Source organism: Paralichthys olivaceus, chromosome 11, assembly GCF_024713975.1.
Source record: "Paralichthys olivaceus isolate ysfri-2021 chromosome 11, ASM2471397v2, whole genome shotgun sequence".
Taxonomy (NCBI): Eukaryota; Metazoa; Chordata; class Actinopteri; order Pleuronectiformes; family Paralichthyidae; genus Paralichthys; species Paralichthys olivaceus.
In genome coordinates this window covers 6,277,068-6,302,462 of record NC_091103.1, presented here as the reverse complement: position 1 = coordinate 6,302,462, position 25,395 = coordinate 6,277,068, and the positions used below count along the sequence as shown (strand labels likewise).

Below are 25,395 nucleotides of genomic sequence, written 5' to 3'. Positions count from 1 at the left end.
TAATGCCAGGTGTGAACACACACAGACTCAGAGCAGTCAACTTGTGATCAGATCACCATGTTACCTTCACCAAGGAGGTTTGTAGGTTTGTAGGTTTGTAGGTTTGTTTGTTTATGTTTGTTTATGAGCAGGTTTACACAAAATCAAATTAGTGGAGTCCCATGAAACTTAATGGAATGATGTGGTAGGGGTCTCGGAAGAACCCATAAAATTTTGGTGTGGATCCAGATCAGAGGGCAGATCCAGATTTTTTTTCACTTTTTTTTCATTGTTTTCTGAATGTAATAATTAATGGATCTTGATTTTAAAAAAAGATCAGGCACATATGGGGAACTGATTTCTAAGGGTTTGTGCATCTTGGTGCATCTTAATTGAATTTAAGGGGACTATTGGGTCTTAGCAGTCTTAGTTGTGGCTGAAAATGACAAAGCGAGAGAGAGTTGTGGGCTGTAAAACCATAACAATAAGCTGAAAGGTGCTTACCAGCTCGGTGGAGCTCAGGGAACTGCAGCGTGGGCCGATAATTGTCAATTTACAATGTTAAAAATTTGAATTATAGCCCGTCAAGTCGGCTTCCTAGTGAAAACTTCAGATGCCTGCTGATTCCATCTGTTCAACTGTTGAGTATGAGTTGGTTTCTTACTCTTGAATATTGTTGTACACTCAATATCTTTGTGATCACATTATTGTCGGACTACAACAGTCTGAAATTTGCATAGCTGAATCAGTGCTAAACACTCATCACACTGTATATTTTAACTTCTGTGTGTGTGTGTGTGTGTGTGTGTGTGTGTGTGTGTGTGTGTGTGTGTGAGAGAGAGAGAGAGAGAGAGAGCATCCTCTGAGTAAATTACTTTAAATCCTGATGTCGCTAATTCCATTTCCATTACACACACGCAAACAAACACACACACACACACACTGATTCCATCACATTCTCACTCTGTCACACTCTTCCTCTGCTCAGTATCCTTACATAGCCTCAGCATGGCACTGCCTCCCGTGTCTCTGGTCTCTGTCTCCGTGTGTGTAAACAGCACAGATCATCCCTGCAGTTACAGGAGGTATTCCTGCACACAAGGCATCAAGATAATGAAAACATAGATGGCAAGACAAAATCTCAAGCTATGTTTGATGTGATGGAGGACTGGAAAACGGGTTTGTGTGGTCGTGCTGTTGGTGGTGGAGCAGCGAGAGATGAAGAGGAGAAGGAGGAGGAGGAGGGAGAGGGGATAAACACAGTGATAGTGAGTGAGTGAGAGGGAGCGAGAGGGGGGAGGAGCAGAGAAATGATTCCTCTCTCTAATCCCCTAGACACACGCTTGGTCTTGCTGCCTACTGGCTCAGAGAGAGACGGAGGCAGGTGGAGGGTGCAAACAGAGAGAGAGAGAGAAGCCAAGTGGGAAGGAAAAAACAAGATGAAGGGAAGAGAAGAAGGGAGAGCTGCCTCTCGGAAACGCTGAGAGAAAGACAGCGAGAGAGAGAAAGGCAGTGAGGACGAGGAGGCAACCAGCGACTCTTGCACGGTTTTGAGCAGAGGGAAGGAGATGGTGGAGGAGGAGGAGGTGTGATGCTTCTCTCCAGTGTTGCCTGAACCAAACCAGAGAGGGAGAGGAGAGGAACAGAAGAGCGGAGGAGAAGGGAACCCTTGAAAAAATAGCTGGAGGAGAGGACAGAGAAAGAGGAGAGAGAGAGGAAGGAATGAAGGGGATGGAGGAGTGGAAAGCCAGCAGAGATGCCTGGTTGCTCAGGCTCACATGAGAGCACGGACCTGCGCCCGGCCACAGTTACTACAAGATGCTGTCAAAGAACCAGCGTGTGAGGGCAGAGTGTTACTGTGCGAGTGATGGACATCTGCACAAACTACGACTGCTTCATGAAACTCAGCAGTAGATAGTCCTTCTACACCAGATGTGTGTGTGCGTTTGAGTGTGTGTGTGTCGGTGTGTGAACATATGACCGTCCAGCTGTTTGGGAGGTAAACAGGGTCAGGTGCACCCAGCAGGGAAACAAGGAGGAAAGTGGGAAGACACACTCATTTGAGCAGGAGCACACACACAGACGCACAGTGTCCATGTGTGCAACGAGCACCTCAAAGCCTCGGTCCAACCATCTCAGGTGCAGTTAAGGTTGTGAGTGCGTGCGTGAAGAAGACAGGGCACTCACAATGAAGTGTCACTGAATTTCTTCTAGCTTCTTGTTCGGCTCTTCTCTAACACCAAACCAGCCACCTGAAACCACTCCCTACCTCATCTCGACGCAACAAGTGGACTTGAAGACTGAAGACGGGACGAGGAGACCATCAGTGGTGCTCCTGCTGACTGGACAGCCCATCAGAAGTGGGCTCAGCCCTGATTTCCTGTACCCAGTGGATGCCTCCTAACTCCAGCCATGGGAGAGTGGACCATCCTAGAGCGCCTCCTGGAGGCTGCAGTGCAGCAGCACTCGACTATGATCGGAAGGTGAGCTCTTGTGCGACTGACTGAGGTCTTCAGAGCGATGCTGGCATAGGCGGGATGTTTGAGTGTTTGGATTAAAATTGGAACCATTGGTTCTATGATTTGTGTGTTTCTTCATCCGAGCTTGTTCTCACTGTACATCTGCAGTATTTACAACAATAGAGTACCAATCCCTGTGAAACATGCATGCAGAATGTGAATCCTTCCTTGCTTCCAGTCAGTGATTCCTGGTCCAAAGTGGCTGATGGCAGGGTACGGGGGGCTTTAGCTTAGCTTCTTTAATCCCTCTGAGTGACATAATGGGAGGGTTAGGAACTAGGAGGGACTCTGTAAGCCCACAGAGAGGCTTTGGACATCAGAGCAGTGTGAGGACATCTCACCTTAGACGTCCACAGGCTCCATTCACAGTTTCCTTCCCTGCCTCTCCATGCCGATATCTTTATTCTCCCTCTGTTTTCCTCCCGCTTCATTGTCAACTCTGGCTCAGAGGAGCATCACATTGCACGAACGTGCCTCATTTGAGCTTCCCCACAATTCCCTCCCCCTTCCATTCCTCCCTTGTCTTCCTCTTTCTTACTCCGTCAAGTATGAAGTCATCTCACAACCTAAAAAACTAGTCACCAGCGCAAGGTCACCACAATTATGATTTATGCATTCTTCTGCATGCCGAGAGGACTTGTAGTCTAGTTTGAATAACTCATTCGCGTCGACCGCAAAAGGAGCAATTATTCATGAGCGATTTTACCACTGAGGCACATCAGCTCTGCAGACAGTATTAAACATGATTGTACATCTAGTAAAGGACATATTTCTGAGGCTGGCTTTTCTTGGGACATCATTGAAAACCACAGGTTCAGTGTGGGCTCATTAGAGAATTGTCAGTTTAAACCAACCCCCTGAAGCGCCTGACTTACTTTGGATAGAAACACTCTTTAATTATTGAGTTAAAAAATGTCAGCCAGTTTATGAAGTAAATGATGTGTAGAATTATTGTCTGTTTTGGCAGAGAATGAGTCTTCTTCTGCTGATGAAGCTCAGAGGGTGAATTTTGTTGAGCCAAGAAAATGAAAGTGATTTGGAGCCTCGTTCTGAGAACGGTCTGTTGGTTGAATGGTCTGTTAGAGTTGTTTCCTTTGGCATTGTGATGAATGATTGGTCCGCATTTACTTCCCCTCATTCATGAGCAACTGGAAGTGCAGTGCCGCTCATCAGCTACACTAGTCATATTCGCTGCAGGGTCTCAGCGAGAGCAGCAGAGAATAAACAACGAATAGTTTGGTTGCAATGTCGAGGGGAGAGCAGCAGAATCAATTCTGTGAGATGTAGATGACAGGAAGCAGATGCAGGAGAAAGACTAATGAAGACTGTGAAGGCGAAGGCAGCGAGGAGCGGTTATTCACAGACAAGCGAGCAGACACATGGCCTCAGTCTGCAGGGTGTTGGTAGGAAGCCAAGAGGACTGTCTCGTCACGAGATGGTGCTGCATGTCATGACCTAAGCAGGGCAACCAGGACTCCTGGCGGCAAAAAGCCATGTGTGACATGTTTAGAGCGGTAGAACTGTAAACAATATATTTTTACGAGAAGACGGAGGTTGAGCTTTTTTAACAGGATGCATTTTTTTTTATGTGTATGGGAAGTTCAGAGATCATGATTATTTCAGCTGTCTCTCTTCAGCGAGGAGGAGCGGTCTGCTCCAGAATAATCACTGTCAAATGGCTTGAATGTTGAAGTAATGATGATGGAGCTGCAGCTACAGAACAAATAACTAACAAAGGTTCAAATACCTGATTGCGTGAAACATTTTAACGATATTATATCGATGTTTGCAGAATATCAACCAACAGACACAGGTGAAAAATATCCTGGGAGGAGGTAAAAATGATCTTAAGCCTCAGCTGTTGTGAGATTCTTGGTAATTAGCATTCATTACCATGCTAACAAGATTAACTACAACAGTGATTATAAGAAACACAGCTAAATCTCAGCATATTAGCATTGACATGCTTAGCATGTTATTGTTAGCATCAAGCTTAGCCTCACAGAACTGCTATAGGATGGTGTTCAAGGTTTTTATTCTTGTTGTATTATCACATGTTAATGATCTGTGCAAATCTGAGTGATGTGTTCAACTACTGCTGCAAGAGTGTTACTCTTGAGTTGGTAGTTTAGACCTTCACAGCCGTAAATCAAACAGATTGATCGACTTTTCAAGTGACATCTTGGTTGATCATCAGATTTTACAAATCCTAAAAAGAAAACATATTTTATGGTTCCCATAATAATCCCTTCACAACATATCCCTGTGCCCGGGTCTATTTGTTGTCAATCAGAATATTTCTGCTTGATTCATTGACTAAGAGGACATTTTTCTAGCTTGTCCAATGAGAAAAGATTGCTTAGTATCAGGAGGATATTATTCACAGTATTTATTTCTGTCTGAAATTTTGTTAGCCGGGAAGAGTCGGTCAGTCATTTATAGCTTTAGTTTCTGTGTGACAGTCTGTACGTTCCACAGTTAAGTGCCTTCTCTACATCTGGCTTTTCCACAGCTCAAAACCATCTAATCTGGGCCATCACAGCTGACGTGAAATTCTATAAACGCACGCTAATGCTCCCTCAATCCTAAAACCTATTGGTCCCTCTGCTGCCATTTTACTCATCCCATTGGTCAGCGCAGGTGCCGTGGGAGGAAGCGTTGGACAGGTTGCTGTTCCTAAGGCTTGTGCCAACGTGTGTGCTCTCATGAGCCCACCATGACAACAGCCTGCAGGCCTGAGTCAATTTGTCATACATGAGTCACACACACATTAGGGGGAATATAACACTCATTGTTTGTGTAGGATTACAGCCGTCCCTAGAGATTCCCGTCTACGGTCACGGATTGTGCGTGTGAGTGAATGTGTGTGTGTGTGCATGTGCATAAGTAATCAGACTGTGTGTAGACTTTGTGTGTGCTTGGTGCGCATATCACGTGCTTGGAGGGGTTTTGGTCCTCTCTAGTGTGTGTGTGTGTGTGTGTGTGTGTGTGTGTGTGTATTCACCTGCTGCCTGTGATTCATTCCTGCCATTACGGGCAGTGGTCCAGGTGTAAATCGATTTCCCCGGGACCATCTGATGCACTGTGGGTATCTCGGTGCCTGTTGGTACACGCAGTCTTTGTGTGTAAACTCTGATGAAACACTGTCTACCTATCTATTGTCAAAACATCATTCATGCTGCCTCTGTGCTCCCACTCCCACAGGCTACAGTCCCATGTCCGAGCTGCCATTGGTCAGAGTGGGATTGCTAAACATGCAAGTCCGTCCTCCTGCCACCTTGATATTGATCTCCAATAAGGGAATAGGAAGTCTTGATAGAAGACGGGGCACTTAATGAAACAGTCTTTAGAGCTGTCTACTTGCAGTACAAATAGGCTCATTGGTCATAGCGACTGGAATATTAAGTGCCTGATTAAAGCTGTAAGTACCTCATTGACTTTTTTGCCCATTAAAATAAACCTTGATGGTAATTATAAGGGCTAATATTTACTCTTTCTCAATGAGAGAAACAGTGGCTAAACACCTTGAAGACACCAAGACTTAAGATAAAAGCTTGAGTGGCTCTTTACAAGCAGTCAAAAGTTAAGTCTTCTTTCTTGAAGCCACTCTTCTTCTAAAAGTAAATTATGAAATGCTTTTGTATGAAAACACACAAAAAACAATATTATAACTTCATTCATGACCCGTTTTCAGACACAGGCTCCGGAAAATGTCCGCCCTTTTCACTAAAAGTTCTCAAATCCCACTGTCTTTCCAAGTTGACATTTTGGCTCCTTAAGCTTTTCATGCTGAGATATTTGATTTCATCTTCTTTTATTCAGTTGTGTGTTAGAAACAGTCAGTTGCTGTGAATTTCAGGAGAAACTGCAGAGACCCTTATTAGGTAATTTGGGTCATTTGTTGGATACAGCCATTTCCAATTCCACCAATGGGAGCAGGTTTCAAATGCACTTACATTATCAGACAAGCACTTTGTATGAACCATACTAAGCCTTTTAAGCCTTGTAGCTTATACACTGTCCTTGCAACAGCAGCAGCAGCAGCAGCTTATTTGGAGCAGTCAGTAGCCTCCCTGAAGAACATGAGAAGGTTTAAGGTTTGCTCGTATCTCAGCGTGGCTCTGCACGTGTTCACTTTACACGAGGCGATCAGGAGCGTGTCTCTGTGTGCTGCTATGGAAGCTCTACAAGTCATTCTTAACATAGGCCAGGTCGCTTAGCATGACTCCTCAGCATGGGGCCCCGGCGTCAAATGAGTGTTGTCACTCAGGAGCTCAGCTCATCCAACTAGGAAAGAATAGGTGTGTGTGTGTTTGTGTGTGTGTGAGCAATACACTCTTTCAGAGCGCTACAGTGCAGTACACAAAGCCAAAACCAATATCTATTAGTGAGCAGTGTTAACATGTGACTCAGTGCGCCTGTGTTTGTTGACAGGTCACAGCTCTGTCGTCACATGACCTTAAGCTCATTGTGCTTTTTTTGAGCAAACCCCTGTGCAGAGCGTTCCCCATGGAGGTGAGAGATGATTTTGTTTGCATTGCGTTAGAGGTTTATCCAGCAAATGTTTGCCATATTGCATGAAAGAGAAAGGAAAGTAAGGAAGCGAGAAAGGAGCCATGATGTCTCCTCACTCGTGACAGATTCCCCTGAGAGATTGTTGAGAGACACAGAAGGCCAAGTGCGATCTGCAACATCTATTCACTCGTCCCACCCTGTCTCTGCTTTCACACTTGCTCCTTCCATATATAATGACCTCCGGGATGCTGTCGGCTGTAATGTCAGTGCCTTCTCCGTGCTGCCATAAGAGGCTGGTTATAAAAATGCCCTCACGTGTTCCATAGGGAGATTATGAATCACCAGTGGGAGGTCGATGAAATGTAATCTCAGACTTTTTTTTTATAACAAATATACAGCATCCACCTGCGGATAAAACCTCTACATACACCATCTGTGGCGAAATAATGGAACTGTCAAAGATAGGTTTATATTGAAGATGCCTCAGAGGTGCGTTTTAACATTTATGTCAGCACTGATAGTGGGATTGATCCGCCACAGCTGTGCTGCTGGAGATACAAATGAGCCCCGGGAGCAGGAAATAAGGGCTGCTCTGTAGCTGCCTTTCTCGCAGCCTTTTATGACTTGAGTGCTACAACCAGCCTCCACGGGGACTTGCTGGGGACGCAGAGTTGTAGCTGTGGTTAGAGCGAGCGAGCGAGCATCACATAATTACACCTCACACTCTCTGCCCCCCATCCTCTTTGTGTCTCAGCTGCTTATTCTCCCTCTCTTCATCCTCTCAGTCCACATATGCTAAGGTCAGGGTTGACGTGGTGTTTACATGCCGATGGCGTATTCGATTAAGCTCTTGTTGCAAGTGTGTGTGTGTGTGTGTGTGTGTGTGTGTGTGTGTGTGTGTGTGTGTGTGTGTGTGTGTGTGTGTATGTGTGTGCTTGCTCTTCAGACATATTATAAGATAAACCTCAATCCTCATTATTAAACTTAGTGCTATGGTCAATCTTATGTTAATTTTAGAATCTGCATCAGGGGTGGGGAACCTGTTTTCCTATCAAGGGCCAAACACAATTTCTTGAAAATCTTATTTTATCTAACACAAATGTCATAGAGAAAAGAAAGAGAAAGAGAGAGAGATGAATGGATTAGAGCAGGCCAAGGGGTCGGAGGTCGGTCAGATTTCACCTTGCAGGGTCTCAGAGAGAAGCTGCCTCTAGCAGGGTGACTCAGCGAGGCTTATAGGTTTAGTGTTAGCACCTCGCCTCAGTGTTAGGATGATACTGGGGGGTTTGTTTAACCTGGACATCACACACACGCACACACACACACACACACACACACACACACACACACACACGAGTGCCACCGTGTGAAAAAAAAAATCTTGTGCATTCACTGGAATGGTTGAAATCCCACGTAGGTTTTATCAAACTTCTTTTTTTAAATAACATATTGATGTTTTAAAATGTGAAAAACATTAATGAATGACAAGTTATCACATTATCACAACAAAAACTTGGCCCTCAGCATCTCACCTGCTTTTACGACAGAATAGATGCATGCACATATTCAAGGAACAGTCTCCACATTTTGATAAAGTTAGCAGTCTTAGAGTGTTAGACAAGTCATAAGGGCGATCGGGTGCTGGAAGCAAAATGTTCTTCCTTGCACAGAATGTCAGGACATTGGCTTTATTTTACTTTAATTAGTGCTTGTTATTCCACAGCTTTTTAGAGCTATTAATGAGTTTTTTCACGCTTCCAGGCAGTCATTAGTTTCATCTTGCTGAAAGCTAAACCTTGCATTAAACTGTGAATCCACCAGTGATTATTCTGTTACTTAACTTTTTTTTTTTTGCTTTAAAAGCAAGTTCCCTGCTGGTGCCTTCAGGGACCTCAGGTCAGGTCTGACGTTCAAGGACTGAGAAATTTCACCTGCCAAGTTCTATGCCATGTTGTCAGAAAATCAATAGTTGAACACGTCAATGCGAAGAAAAGCAGCCCCTGCCCTCATCTGCATTACCACACGATGATAGCAGTGATTGAATGAATTATTTATCTGCAGGCTGGTTTTAATACGTCTCTGCAGGAGCACTTTCACACCACGCTGACAGTTGTGAGTAAATATGTTGGTTGTCAGCTGGTACATTACACAAGTGCATATATGGAAATGTTAATGAAGTATTATAAAAACATATGAAATACTATCTTTATTAACTGGGTTAATGTTCTCCACTCACTTTGAGCTGGTGTTAATACAGTTTCACTTTGAACAAATCTTTAATTGAGATTAAACATGGCGAGGACAGTAATATACCCATCTTCACCCACACTAGACTCTTTCCTCATTACACTTCTTCTGTTAGACTCACTGTCAACTGTGAAACAATGGTAGTTTGAATTGAAATGACTAACATTGCATTCCCATGCTCCTGAGGAGGTCTTATTCCACTAGTTTTTAGATTTTTACGATGCCACATGAATGCACTGTAAATTAAAGGGTGCATGAATAAGTGAGGGTAAACATAAACAGCAGTGATAATGTTATTTATAACACACCGAATTGTGGACTCTCACAAGAAAACCTACTAATTCCATAATCTAGTCCATCTATTACCTGTATTGCTTATCCTGTAAGAGTCGTGGAGGGGCTGGAGCCAGACATTGGGCGAGAGGCGGTGTGCACCCTGAACAGGTCACCAGCCCGTTTAGAGATTCACACTCACAACAAACATTCAGGGGAAACCTGCACAGAACGTCCACAGCCAAACTGGGATTCAAACCTTCTTGATAATGTTAACCACTGCACCGCCATACTGGCCTATATACTAAATGTGATGTAAATAAAAGAAATTTGCCATTGGGTAAAAATGGGGTCTACCTTCATTAAAATCTAGGATTATAACTTTAGTGTTACTGTTTCGATGTGTTTCTTTGGATCATCACAAAACTACATAAAAAATGAGCGGTAATTAAAACAAATAGCCAACTTTGATCTTTGTTGGGAACAAAGCAACGCTGCTTCTTTTGAAGTTTGCTCCGTTGGGTCTATTCGTGTGAGTCCGTGGCTGCAGCTCATCGTCTTATTTATACAATCTGCTTTTATTACATATGACTAACAGCGTTGCTGGAATCTTAATGTCAACATTTTAGTTTGACTGAGCTGTGTGGTTGTTTGTCTGCTGATGCTCTGATAACAGCCCGCTCCTCTGCACAGCTCCATGCTTCTCTCCCTCTTTCACTCTGCCTCCACACTTTATCTCACTCCATCTCACTCTTTGAAGATGAAAAGAATGCTCCTTTTGCCACTGATTTATTCTCCTCGTCCCCACCCACCGCTGCTCCCATCACCGGCTGCATCCTCACACTTCCCTTAAGCCTCTAATGAACAAGGTGAGAGTGTAACAGCCACTGAGGGAGTGTGTCCACAGAGCGATTTTCTCTGGCAGGGTACAGAGGAGAGCTTCATCCCAGCACTCATCAGAAAAAGCTCTGCGTGTGGGGTTTGTTACCATGACAACAATATCTTGACAATACATCACCTCTATCGTGCCCTCATATCATTTGCTTTTTTATTACTCTTTGTTTGACAGTTTCTCTCTGTGAGCACCAGCTGGAGGATGCTTGCACTTATACTTTGTATGGTTGAGCCTCCCCAGGTAAAATGTCTTAGCGTGATGTGTCCTGTCTTAGCGTGATGTGTCCTGTCTTAGCGTGATGTGTCCTGCTGTTGTGAACGCATCTGACCTGGACAAGCTCCTGCAGCATTGGTGATGTGTGAGGCAAACTCCAGAAACTGTCCAGTCCCAGTTTTCTAGACATTTTCAGGAGTTCATGTCTGAAAAAGGCTAAACAATGAACGAACAACATTCTTTATTGACTTATCTCCTCCAACAAATGAGCTTACTGTGTTACTGTTGTACATACAGCTCCATGTACGTCTAGGGGGGATCTCCAGTCCTCACTGCAGATGCCACAGAAGAGATCATTATTAAGTATATGAGGCACTTTAATACAGTCAAAAGTGAAGGCTTAAGAAATTACTGTAACTACAGTAGAGCAGAGACGTCTTAAACAACGGCTACCTGCTGCAGTTCCTCATGACAGAGAAGAAGGACCTTGCTTATTTTGAGATTAGCCTAATATTCTATATTTTAAATAGTATATTAAGTCATGCATCTGCAGCTTTGACTAATTGATGCTATTTGATTTCAAGATCGTCCACCTGGCTGAACATCTGCACCAGCCATAAACCGTTAGGGAGGTGGAAGAGGAGCTGGCAGCAAGCCATACAAGAGGACACTGTCAAGTCACCACCAAAAAAAAAGGGAGCTAGAGATAGAGAAGTATATGACTTCTGGGAAATAACAATACAAAAATTATAAAAAACTAGGTCACTCAGTAGAGTGTATACCTCCTAAGGCCAAACAATCCCCTTATGAAACCACATTTAAATTCATAAGCTCCAGATTTTTATATGGATCTACTCTAAAATGTAAACATTCATAATATCTGTACCTTATACACTGAGAAATTACTGAAAAGGTTGTTAAAAAATGTTCAACAAAGTAAAACAAAAATCCTGGATCTGCTCCCTGATCTGGATCTGCACCAAAATTGACCAACAGGGTGAAAACATAACGTCCTCCGTGGGAAGTTAATGTAAATCATAGAAGTATACATTAAAGCTGAAATCCTACATTTATTGTAGCCAAGAGCAGAAAGCTGCTTCTAGGATTCTTCACTTTGTAAAACCTTGTGTTGGATTCAGAGCCACACATTTTATTTTATTTTTTTAAATAAATGTCTTTCACCTGACGATACACAGCTCATATACTCTCCATCTCATGATTCAGCTGCAAAGCTTTGAATAATCTCTGTCGATCACTACAGCAGCTCCCCGGACAGCCTTCGTACATTCATCTCTTTGAGCATATTGGAGTGTGTGTGTGTGTTTGTGTGTGCAACAACTCTTCCTCAGAGGCAGTATCAGCTTCTGCACAGTGTGATTGACTCAACATGAATAAAAAATGGCAAGCGTGCACCAGTCAAACACCTTTGCTGAAAAAACACCATCTCCACCAGGACCAACACACTGTAGAAGAAAATACATCTGATTCACTGCCTCCTCACACGTGTGCGCACTCACACACATAAACAGATGGTCGTCCAAATAGACAAACATGTGCGTAAGCCAACTTGCAGCGTGGTTACTATATTTACTCCTTTCTCAGGGGCAAAAACACACACACACACAGATCCTGCCAAAAGTGTCACAGTCCCCAACTTCACAGCTAATTTTATGAGCAAGCAGACAGAATGTGACAATGCTTTCAGACCTCACAACACACACACACACACACACACACACACAAGCCCATTTTGCAGATTCTTCAATTAAGCAGTGAAGTCAAGCTGCAAGGAGCGTGTTTGACTCTCGGCAATATCCTACAATCACATCGCTCCCTTGGCCAATTATAAAAAAGCAACTTGGTAGACGGAGCTGTGGCGTGGTGTGAAACAGACACATTTAGCCTTCACAACCTGTAGAGTGACAGCAGCTGGACTCCTGCAGTTTGGCTGCGATTCACTAGAAGAAGCTGTTTCCTGACAGTGTGACACTGTGACGTTTCTTGGGAGGGTGAGGCTGCATTCACGTCCAATCAGATGATGGACAGTAGAGTCAGAGCATCAGATAGTACCACTTAAGGTCTGATGGTCATTGTTTGAATCCCAACAGAGCAGTTAGGTTTTAGGTTGTTTTTTTTAGATTAGAGCCAATTTGTGATCATAATGTTAGAGGGTCACAATGTGTCTACGTGCTGGAGCTGTTAGATAATGTCAGATCTGCCTAAATCAAATGAAGATGTACAACACAATTCAGCGCAACTCAGAGTCAACGTCTTTCTTTATCCAATTTGTACTATATTTGTATATTTGTACTAAATTTGTACAATGATAATTTCAGAAGGAAATCGAAAGACAGAAACAGAGACATCTCGCCCTTAAAGGAAAAGTTTCAGGTTGTGAAGCCCGTTGGCTGCAGCAGTCAATTTAAGAAGAAATAAACAAATTAAACAAACAAATAGCCTTCTTGTCAATGATCTAAAAGTTGAGATTAAAAGTTCTGTGGAGTGAACCATCTGCTGTTGGATGACGATTCCTGAAACAGAGAATATTCGAATCATAAAAGAACAAATGACAAATTATAACTCTCACAGATTCAACGTCGAATTCATAATAAAACACAATGCTGGGGTCTTCTTATGACCAATAGTTTATGGATGATGATGTTCGTTATTGACCTAAAAAAAACAGCAGATATGAACTTTAGCTTTACAGTACAAGTTCATTCTAACTGATTAACTCAATTATATGAGAAATAAAAGTGAATGAATATAATGAGATGTTTACTGTCAGTGTAGTTTTGAATGTTATGGAAGATTTCAGAGTGTAAATGTAATCTAAGTGAATCTTTAGTGGTTTCCACAGGTATAGAGTGTTTTTCACGGAGTGACAGTATCTGGGATGTTCCCTGTGCAGCTATGTGCTGCCTGATTGTGTGTCATGGAGCGCCCCCCCCCCCCCCTGCATGTGCCAGAGCTGCTGATTTGGGTTGGAGCTTGGCACAGGAGAGACGCAGTGGGTGGGATGTTGGCACAGGCGAAGCAGTCCTGAGTCAGGATTGTCCAAAACCCACCGATTTAATCCGGATTACACCCATCGTCTCTCTCCCTCCCTGTGCGTCTCTCTCTGTCTCCCTTGTTTCCCGCCCGTGCATTCGGTCTCTTCCTCTTCACTCCCGCTTCTGTCTCACCCCTTCATCACAACCTTACAACCTCCCAGAAAAACCAATGCTCTCACTGGTTGGTCTGTTGCCATGGTGACCAGTCGTGGCACTTCCTTTTGTTCCCTCCATCTCTCTGAGAAGATTTTAGAAAGTATTTTTGATGCCTGGGCTTTTATTTAACCCTTACTTGACTGCCTAATCTGTTGCCAAGGTAACTGCCACTGTAATTATGGACATGGAGACCCTTGTGTATGGTGCACTTATGAACCAGTGCATTGGTAGAAACGTCTAATACTCTTAACCTTCTCCTGGGATCAATCTGATTGTTTGAAAAAAAAACAAATGGACAGACAAATGGACTTCCTAATGGATTTCATTATAGAACATAATGAAATGGTACATATCCCAAATGACATAGGACATTTGCATGTGTGTGTGTTCATATGCACATTCTGTATGTGTGTCTTTGAGTCATGAGCTACATTTTTCAATTTCAGTTCACATTCATCAACACACCATTTAAATTCCTTTGTCTGTAAGCGTGTGCTTACAGAGAGAGCGAGAGAGAGAGAGAGAGAGATGGATGGATAAGTGAACAGTATTAGAATATACTATTATTAGATTTTCATTTTAGCAGATTACAGAGGCAGGATTACACACCGAGACTACAGTATATCATACTATATAAGAGTACTGTCAGTGTCTACAGTGCACCTAATGTAATACAGGGCATAAAGAACATGAAATCTGTTCATGTGCACACTTACAACATATTAAAGTAATATCAATGCAAATGCTGAGGCTTTGGACTTTTTCAGGAAATATAAGATCGTTTTTTTATCACTTAAAGTCTTGAAAGAGGAAACCATGCAAGTTTATAGGGGAATGTCTCTTTGGTGGTAATAATATCAATATATAGGTTTGCAGTTGTACTTTTTAATGTAAGATAAATCTATCAATTACAATTACACACACACACAGACACACACAGAAATATAAATACAAAACAAAACTGAAGCAGTCTGTGGGTATTTACCCACCAGTCAGCAAGACAAGGAGGTAGAAGTAACACAAGCAAGCCCAGCCGCCCACACACACCTGCACAACTCAGGAAACACTGTAAGCTAAATTTAGATTAAAAATAGTAGGATAAAAAAACAAATGCTAAAATAGATGAACATATAAAAGGCTTAACTGTAAATACATGAACAAATAAATTCAATTCAATTGAAAGCCAGACTAAAATAAATAGTTCTTGAGCTTGCATTTAAAACTTGTCACCAACTATAACTGTTAAATATATGTAGGAGTGTAATAATTGATATACAGATATCCACAGATATGCAGTGGAGTAAAGTTACAAAAAGGAAATACTAAAGTAAGATATAATTCCAACATCTGAATTATACTTAAGTGGAGTTTATAGAGTGTACATGTAAATTTAGTTTGCTTTGAATACAGTACTTCTTGAATTTTCCTCCACTGGTACTAAACTTCTCAGATTTATCTGGGCTGACCCAAACTGAGCTGAGGCTCTGACGCCACCTGATTGGACATCAAAGTTTAACCAGACCAGACGATGATAAAACCATTAGAACTGTTCGCTATGATAGAAATTCATTTTCATCTTCTCCCCAGAGGATGGAACTAACACCCGTCAATGTCAGACACAATCGGCTTTGTAACGCCCCGCAACAGCTGGGAGAGTGTGCGTGTCCCTGATTAAAATGTGTGTGTGTGTGTGTGTGTGTGTGTGTGTGTGTGTGTGTGTGTGTGTGTGCACATGTGCACAGAGGTGTCCTTATCTTGTGTGAGCTGAGAGAATTCAGTCCATATTCGGTTACACCGCATATAGCTCTTATATTGGTCTTAGCATGGGAGTGTGGTGGTGAATGTCTGTGTGTGTGTGTGTGTGTGTGTGTGTGTGTGTGTGTGTGTGTGTGTGTGTGTGCGTGTGTGTCAATGTGTACTTGTTTGTTCGGACATGGGTGGCCATGCAGGATAAAGGTCTGTCAGCAGGGGGGAGTGCAGCCCCCTCACTCCTTCTGTCACTCGCCTCAAGCACCGGAATGTCCCTTCTGTGTGTGTGTGTGTGTGTGTGTCATGGCTCTTGTGTGAGCCTGGTGCCTGCATGGTGACCTGCTATGAACTACTAGCTATTGATAAACCCTGGCAAAGCAATAGTGAGAGAGAGAGAGAGCGACAGAGAGAGAGTGAGCGATAAGGGTCCGTCTGTATTTGACGATACAGAATTAGAGCTGTCAGATGTTGAATGTTGTATTCAGTTAACCAACTGACGCCCTTAACACAAACAGGAGCAAAAGAAAAAGGAAAGAAACTGTAAGAAGGGAAGCAGGATAAAGATTGATGTAAACAAAGAGAAAGACGGACTGACGAGGGATTTTCCCCAAAGCTCTGCTAACACTGATGATAAAACATTACTACAACTACATGGCTTCCATAGTACTACCATATGCCAGTAGTCAGTCAGATTTATCTTTAGCCTCAGCGTACCCTCAAGTTCGGCCAAAACACTTGATGACACTAAGGCGTACAACTGAGGTTATGTCCCTGACATCTGCTGGCGGCCGCTAACACTTGCTAACATCCACAGTTTATGACTTAAATTGTGCAGAAGACTTTCAAACGTACAAGAGACATTCACCATCAAGTCCTTTATTCTAAAACATCTTGTACAGAACACACTATTAAATCACTTTGTTTTTTCCTTTTAAGAAAGATGTCTATATAATTTGTAATGTGTAAGTTGCTCCCTTGATATATTTTTTATTTAGCTGTTTTACAATAAAAGTATAGAGGTGGTAAGTTGTTACTTTGCAGCCGGAGAGACGATGTTGGCTTCTCGCAGTTATCATATGTTGATGTGTTTTGGGCGTGCAGCTTTGATGAGAGGGCCGGTGGGAGGGGGTAGGGTGCAGCCTGCTATTGCTTGCTTTTCCAGGATAACCAACCCTAGCGTTAAACAAAAAGGGAGAAAGAAGGGGAAAAATAAAAATGAAAAGCGAAAATGACCAAGGCATAAAAGTTTTGTGACTTTAATGGTGCACATGACCATGACAAAAACAATTCATATAATCATTTAAGATCTGTTGACTCCATTGTTAAAATTTGGATGAGCTCAGAAACTGTTAACCCTCTTGAATCTGCCAGGGTGCTCAAATCCTGTGATATGTCCAATATATATCATCTTATATATAAGTGAAAAATTATTCTTTGTAGAAATAGGCAATGTTACGCTGAAAAATAGATATATGGGCAAAATCATAGGGGTTCAAAAGGAGCCACAATAGCTTAGTTGCTTGTGAAGTCATAATGTTTCTCAGATTTTCTTTGGGCCTACAGCATAAATTCATTAAAGCTAGGGTTGGTAATCCTGTAAAAGCTTGCGAGAGCAGGCTACACTTTGAAATACATCCCATCAGCCCTCTTTTCAAAGCTACTCTGGCTATCATCTCTGCTTCAGTGGTGTTTGTCTCTAAGGCTGCCGACTCCAGTCATGCACACTGAGAGCAAAGTGCATGCAGGTCGGTAAGTGACAAACAGGTACACCAGTCAATTGTCGGACCAAATGAAATGATTGGTTGTGTTAATTAAGCGTTTTTTAAATAATTTTGATTTGACCTCCAGGTAAAATCCAGAGAATTGGCTTCAGGGTTTACCTGCACTCATGCTCAGACGCGTTCTCAACATCAACAAATCCTCCGCATTATTCAGGTGACAGGTGGAGCAGCAGGAAGTGACATATTATTCATCTTCGTCAGTGTCTGCTGTGTTCACACATCGACTTCTCCTGGATTTCTACAGACTTTATATTTGGAGGCCAGGTGGATAAAGTCCCATAAAGTCTTTTTCCCTATCATAAGAAAATCAGTCTGAGAATCATTTTGGGAAATCTTAGCCTGACAGCGACTGTGTTGCGATGAGCTAACATTAGTCCATGTTAGTTCTTCCACACATCTTTTCCACACAGCTCATCCTGCTGTGCTAGCATGCCTTGGTCTGCTGACCCGTGAGAAGAGGTGAACTCCTGATTCGATGAAATTGCACGTGCTATGTGTGCTAACCTGGTTCCAGACCCCTGGACCTGAAGTGAAATGCCAATTCGGTGTGATTATCAGGCTAAGTGAGTGACATTCACATCTGAGGCTGTGAAACAGAAGACATGAGATGTTTGGTGAATAGTTCAGAGACTGGATCTGGGATGTAAAGGAAACAGAGATACAGGTTAGAGATGCATGTGAGAGTAGAAGCGGAGCAGCGCCAGCAGCGATGGATGAGCAGGAAAAAGCAGTGAGGGGAGAGGTGCAGAGAAAATCAGGAACAGGTATTGATGGAGGCTAGAGGTGACGCTCTGAGAGGGATTAGCAGGTCAGCCAAGGTGCTGCCTTTTCTACTTAATCATTAATGATTCCAATCAGGAAAAAAAGGAACGTTTTCTCATAACAGAAATAAAATCACAAGATACTGAATGTCTATTTTGAAAAGGATTATGTGTCTCATTTGGTAAAGAACCTTTATTCTCTGCGAGTTCAGCCTGCGTTTCTTCACGCTCTACTTTTCTTCACTGAATTATCTTCTAAGCAGCTTCCAGCACAGCAGGGTCAAATTGTTTGCCTATTTGGCATAATTTGCTGTTTCACTGAACTTTCGTTCAGGATTTTTTTAAGCATCAAGCTCTCTGAGGCGACTAAGCCACGATCTTAACTGGTGCAACAACAAATCTGCTCGCCTCCTCAGCAGAAATATGCTGTTCTTCAGTTGACTTAGCTTCCAGTAGGCACCCCTCTCTCTCACTTTCTCTCTCTCTTCCTTCGTTTTCTGCCCCTCGCCTGTTGCCGTGGTAACTAGCAGGGGGAAGTTGAGCGGAGGGGAGAATGAAGGGAGGGAGGAGAGATGGGAGAGAAAAAAAAAGGTTTTTGTTGGTAGTGGTGGTGGTGCGAGGAAGAGGTTGTATTTTCTGGGTAAAGGAACCACAGATGTTCTTCCTCTCTTCTCCCCTTTTCTTTTTATCACCACATCTTGCAATCTCTCCAAGACTTGCGCTCCTTATCGATTCCTGGCCAATTATTTCCTGTCCTCTGCCTCCTCCTCCTCATTGTCTGCACACTCTTATGTCTTTTCCCGGTTTAATTTCCTCTTTTGTCACTTTCTTTCATTCACAATGCCTGAATTTTTTGCTTTTCTACTCCGTCTCTTTATCAAACACTGTCCCTCTCTCTAGCAACATACTGTCTATACTTGGTGCTTTTTTTAAACTCTGTTTTCATATGCTTTGCCTTACTAACCCCTAAACTCTACTCCAGCTCTACCTATTGAGCACTACTCCAACTCATCTTCTCCAAATGCCATGTAAACAGCGTTCAAGGTTTCATTGAAAGAGAGCCTCATTATGCATGGGATTTTAATTTCTCTGGAAGTTGAATAATGCAGACCACTGGGGCAGCAGCAGTATTGGCTGTTTGCGTGTGTGTGGGTGTATGTGTGTATACTGAGTGTCTGCATACATGTGCATATTTGTAAAGTACATGCATATGGAGGTACTAGATGAGAGGATTTCTCACGTCAGTTGTGGAAATTATAATTTCTTTAATGTTACTGTGCACCTTTTGATTTAGAACATTAACTGCACATCCATAATTACAACTTTGAATATGAAAAACACCATTTTAATGCAAAATATCCACAGTCAGATACTGAGGAAGAGCAGGAGAAATCAAATGGTGGGTGGGACATGATTGTTGGACGGGAAGAGGCGTTTTTGGAATTGTGCTGGGATAATGTTTTTGCATAATCACCACCGCCTGTGTGCTAACACAGGCAACATATTAGTCAAAGGGAAAAACAAACACTGTCTGCTGGGAACAGAAGGTGTGAGTGTGTTGAGATATGTGCTAATATGTTTGCCATGTGTATGTTTTTGAAGCATTAGTAAACAACATAGGCTCGCAATTGATGATTATTATTTGTGTTGGCATTTTAGCCAAAATGAAAAGTCAAAATTGAATCAATTCACTAATCAGTTTAGGAGAAACACAAAGGAAATGCAGTTGCCGGGTGAACCAGTTCCACCGTAGTGTTCGTCAGCAGCGAGTAGTTTAAATGCCTTGTGGGACTGAGAAACAAGGCTCTTCATAGAAAAGTACAGACACAATCTGTGTGTGTGTGTATCAGGGGGGGGGGGGGGGGTTAAGAGAGAGAGAGAGAAGAGGAAGAAGGGCCAGAGAGCCCTAGGAGTGCAAATGAAAGAAAAAAAGCAAGGAAAGAAAGATTCTCTAGAGGGAAGAGAAAAAACAGGTGGGGGATGCGTGGGGTACGATAATCTAAAGCTATTCGATGGCATTAGCAAAAAAAAAAAAAAAAAAAAAAAACCTAATGCAAGAATCCTCCCTTGGCCCAGCCGCAGATTACAGCAGTGGGTTTGCGTGTGGAAGCTATTATATAATTCATTCTCTATGATGAGATTTTCCTTCATTGCTGGTTTTCCTTACTACCCCCCTTCATCTCTCACACTCCGTCCCAGCACTGGCAGGTTACTCTTTTAATTTAAGGAGAAGATGTCCCAGCCACACTGGGGTTTTTTGGTGACTTCATAATCTTTTTATCCCTGTCTGGAACTAATTCATCTTAAACAGCAATTTGATGTCTTCTTTCTGTACTCACTCAGTCTCCTTTCACTGTCTGGGATGCATGGATATGTGTGCAAACGTGCATTTGTGCACGCGTGGCCATGTAAAATGTGTTTGCGTGCACACGTGCGGACATTAAGCGCAATGCTCTCTCGCTCTGGTATTGTGAATTCTCTGCTTACTAAGCTCCTTAATGGAGTCACTACAAGGGCAAAACCATTTTCTTTTTTTTTTTGCAGTCCTCCCTCCATCCTTCGTTCGCTATCACTCCACATCCCTACTGATTCCAGGTGGACGGATTGGCAATAAGTCTTTCAGGTTTCATTTTGGAGGTCGCCGCTGGTGACCTGTTGTTTTGATGAGAGGTACATGTGACCCGCACGCTGTCAGTCTCTGGAAAGGATTAACGCTGCCCTTCGACTCCACATCTGCACCACACAAGACTGGCAAAGCGACTGCGCGATACCATTCACACCACCAAACCCCATAATGATTATCATACAATGGTGTCCACACATACAGAACTTCTTGTTGTGTTTGATTTCATGAATCTATTCTCAACACAAATATAACTCTTTCTATGAAATACAGAGGAGTGGCCTGAGGTAAATTCAAGTGACAGCTACCATCTCTTGCTGATGTTATTTAATAAATTCAGAGTCACCCTGAGGGAGAGTTACAAGTGACTAAGAGGAGGTTTGAGGTGGCTGCTGTGAACACGTATGACAAATGTCCTTTGAAGAAGTGCATGTTAGTGAGGGACTGAGACTAAACGAGATGTTTGAAGTTTCTAGCTTCTCTCGCTAAATAGCTTTACCAGCAAATTCTGGACTCTCCATTAATGTCATTATGCTGCAGAAATAAAAACAAAAACTACAACATGAACCCTTTTTTAACAAAGATGTGATTACTATCACTGTGTCCTGTGTTTTTGTGCAGCTTGACACCATCTTTAGAAAAAAACCTATGCTAAATCTATCTGTGTTTTACACTGTTCTGAACCATGATACATTAAAATGTCACTATCAAACCAAATACCTCTCAAAATTAACAGCATCATGTAAAACTGGTCTGCTTCAAGACTCTAGTAATGAATCTGTTGTAACTGGGCTTTATCTCTTTAATTTAAATGGACTGGGTTCAGCACATTGACCTTTTCTCAGGAATGAACTGCACCTCATACTGTACTGCCCAGCAGCGCTGCCTGCGAGCCGTTTTTATATGTCACCATCTATTGACTTGTATGCACACAAAAGTCATAAATCCCTGATAAATGTAATGAGGTCACATTTTGATGGGCTACAGTAATGGCGCGCGCTCTGGATTCACATGGAGTAATGGCAGTGATTTATCTTACAATTATTTATGGGATTATCATTAATATAAATGGCAGTGATTAGCGAGTGTTGATCTAATGCAGAACTCAGTTTGAGCTCCCTCATATTTGTGGCAGTAATCAATCAACAGATTAACAGCGATGTCCGGGCCCGTCTGTAGTCTGCAGCCTGGTCTCAGACTTAGTTTAGTCACAGGTTACAGCACGAGACAGCCGACACGCTTGCACAGACGAGAAGGAAAAAGCAGAGAGCTTGCTATCTGAAGTGCTTGCCTGTTCTCAGATCTGAAAAATGAATGAGGGATGAATATAGTAAGAAAAGAACAAAGAGAGAGATGTCTGCAAGAGAGGAAACAGAACAGAGAGTGGGGGGGGCAGAGACCTGTAGTCCATCTACTGTGTGTGTCGAACATTATGCAGCGCACAGTCAAACTAAGTTTACGCCAAGTCAGCCCGCGTAAGTATATGCTTGGATAGATGCACATAACATGCACCCATCCACAGAGCAAATAGAAGTCTCTCTCTCTCTCTCTCTCCACACTCCACACAGAAATAGCTCCCAATCAGCAACTAAGGTTATAACCTCAGTCACACCTGTTGCTAGGGCATTGAAAGCAGATGACACGTTTGTATTGTTCATAAGCGAAACACAAACTGAGAGGTGACTCTGTGTTGTTTGAATGCGCGCGGAAATTAATCACAGCTCCAACTTAAGTGTTTCTAAACAGAGGTTGCCATGTTAACTGGGCCTAATGATGGAGAAGAGATTCAAAATAGTCGAGGAGGAGGCATGTCATCTCAATTCTCCTTATACCTGTAACCACACACACACGTACACACACATTGCATACTGAGTCACCTAAAACAGGCCATGAGCCAACTGTCCTTCTTTTTGGAGTGCTTACTTAGGCTGATAGATGGAGTCTGGAGTAGACCTCTTCTGTGGAGGAACAGTGACTTTAATGGTGGTCCATCATTAGTACAGCTTTCCCTCTGTTTTCTCTGCCTCTTAAACTTCTCTCTCTGATTAAGGAGTTCAAAGTCCTTTCTGAAGCTCCCCCCTGGGATTTCAATTTCAAACCCCTCCTCTTAACCTCAATTCTGACTTTTTTCCATCCACACTTTGTGTCCTTTACCGGATGTCTCCTGAATTTCTTTCCTGGTCATATTGCTCTACTATGTCTTGAAGGCAAGTGGTAATGTCCAGTTCCCCTCTGCTTATTCACTACGTCTGCTTTCTGTCCATCTCCACCATACAGTCTCTGCTTTTTGTCCCTTTTCATTAGAAGACCGTTTGTTGAAAGATTTGATGCTTTCTCATAAAAACATTTCATGGCCGGAAGTTGGATGTATCAGTTGAGGCCACAATTTAAACAGAGAGGCCAATTATATGTCCATATACAATCCCTGATTCAGTAAGGTGCACATATAAGTCATTTCTAGGTTACTGTTAGCTCTAAAGCCACACATCATTGAATATATTTGGAAAGTTGTTCCTTCAAACACATTGGGAACTTCAAAAGAGCTTGTTGAATAAAAGTTCCTGACAAATTAAATTTTTATTGTTGGTATTGTTAGAAGATGACATAAGACTACTGACAGGACAGGGGCACTTCAGGTGCCTCTGTCGCACTGGCCCCTCCCCTAGATCTCTGAAGTGTTTTCTGCTTCCTCCCTTCTGTTTACTCTCTCCTGGTATGTTGTTACTGTCATCGCCCTGTTCACATTACCTGTGTGGTACTGGGACAATAAGTTCAATCAAAAGACGGATTTTTACTTTGATTCCTTTCTCATAACAGCCTAGCAACCTTCCTGTTTCATGAAGCACTTAATATCCTGACAGAGGACGTTAAATGAAACTGAATGGAGCAATAAAGTTCATTTGAAATTATAGTTTCGGTTATTTTGGATTCCACAGCTCTCTGCTCCCTTGGAGTTCAGCACCGTTGAGCACAAATTTACACATGAAAGCACGTTAGATGTACTTTCTTGTGTCGAGCCAGTCCACAGATCCCAGTATTTCTACCGAGTTATATTTATTTCACTGCAACCTGCCACTATTTTAAAAATAGTGCAGCGTATATTTATACACAGATATTTCTAGCACTGCTTATTGATGTTTCTTTGCTTTTGTGTCGAAACTGTTACTATACCAGAAATATGATTGCAAATCTTTCATCCGTTCCCTCTTCCTTTCACTTTCCTTTCGTATTCAGCACATCTGTAGAACCTCTTCTGGGAAGGACATCAGGACATCACATCCTTCCTAATGCAGTAGATTATTGTATGTCTCTGACTGTACTAACCCCATATATCTCTGTCTTCCTCTGCTAGGATCCTCCTGACAGTGGTGGTTATCTTCCGTATCCTGATTGTGGCCATTGTGGGGGAGACGGTGTACGAGGACGAGCAGACAATGTTCATCTGTAACACTCTACAGCCAGGCTGCAACCAGGCCTGCTACGACAAAGCCTTTCCTATTTCCCACATTCGCTACTGGGTCTTCCAGATCATACTGGTGTGCACACCCAGCCTCTGCTTCATCACCTACTCTGTCCATCAGTCGGCCAAGCAGAAAGACCGGCGCTATTCCTTCCTCTATCCCATAATGGAAAGGGACTATGGAGGAAGGGACGGGGCACGAAAGCTTCGCAACATTAACGGAATTCTAGTTCAGCATGGTGGTGATGGCGGAGGAGGGAAGGAAGAACCTGACTGCCTGGAGGTGAAGGAGATTCCCAATGCTCCGCGGGGCCTGACCCATGGGAAGAGCTCTAAGGTTCGCCGGCAAGAGGGGATCTCCCGCTTTTACATCATTCAGGTGGTGTTCAGAAACGCGCTGGAGATCGGCTTCTTGGCGGGCCAGTATTTCCTCTATGGCTTCAGCGTGCCTGGGATTTTCGAGTGCGACCGTTACCCATGTCTCAAGGAGGTGGAGTGCTACGTGTCCCGGCCCACAGAGAAAACAGTTTTCTTGGTCTTCATGTTCGCGGTGAGTGGCATCTGCGTTGTGCTGAACCTGGCTGAGCTCAACCATCTGGGCTGGCGCAAGATCAAGGCGGCCATCAGGGGCGTCCAGGCCCGCAGGAAGTCTATCTGTGAAATCAGGAAGAAGGACATGGCCCATTTGTCCCAGCCACCCAACCTGGGTCGCACACAGTCCAGCGAATCAGCCTATGTGTGACCGTGAAGAGAAGAAAACGAGGAGGAGTGGATGAATGTGCACGAGAGAGAATGAATTAATTTTGATTTTAATTTAATGACGACAGCGTGGAGGTCGAAACAAGATGACCTCTCCTCTGTGATGATGGAATGAAACACAATGGGAGAAGACCAAACCTCTGACTCTTCGACTTTGTAGGTCTGGAGAGAGTAGAAGAAGAAGAAAATGAAAATGAGCATAAGAGGGGACAAAAAGTTCTCTGCATACGAATATGATTCTGGTCTCCTGGGGAGCTATTCCATTTTCTACTTTTGTCTTTTTTAATTAATTACCTTCTCCTCTGACCCTCGTTTCTTTTAATTGGAGGAATTAAATCCTCAAGAGGCTGGAGAGGGCAGGACTTGAGAGAAGAGAAAGAAGAGGGGAAGAGAGATGAGGACTGATGAGATG

At 42.9% G+C, this 25,395-nt stretch overlaps 1 protein-coding gene across 1 annotated transcript; it reads left to right on the top strand.

Moving 5' to 3' along the window:
* The first annotated feature begins 1,374 nt into the window (after positions 1 to 1,374).
* Positions 1,375 to 25,156, top strand: LOC109634484 (gap junction delta-2 protein). Its single transcript, XM_020094976.2, has 2 exons — positions 1,375 to 2,462; positions 24,117 to 25,156. Exons 1-2 carry the CDS (start codon positions 2,392 to 2,394, stop codon positions 24,964 to 24,966), a joined length of 921 nt encoding a protein of 306 aa, XP_019950535.1. The 5' UTR covers positions 1,375 to 2,391; the 3' UTR covers positions 24,967 to 25,156.
* The last annotated feature ends 239 nt before the right edge of the window (positions 25,157 to 25,395 follow it).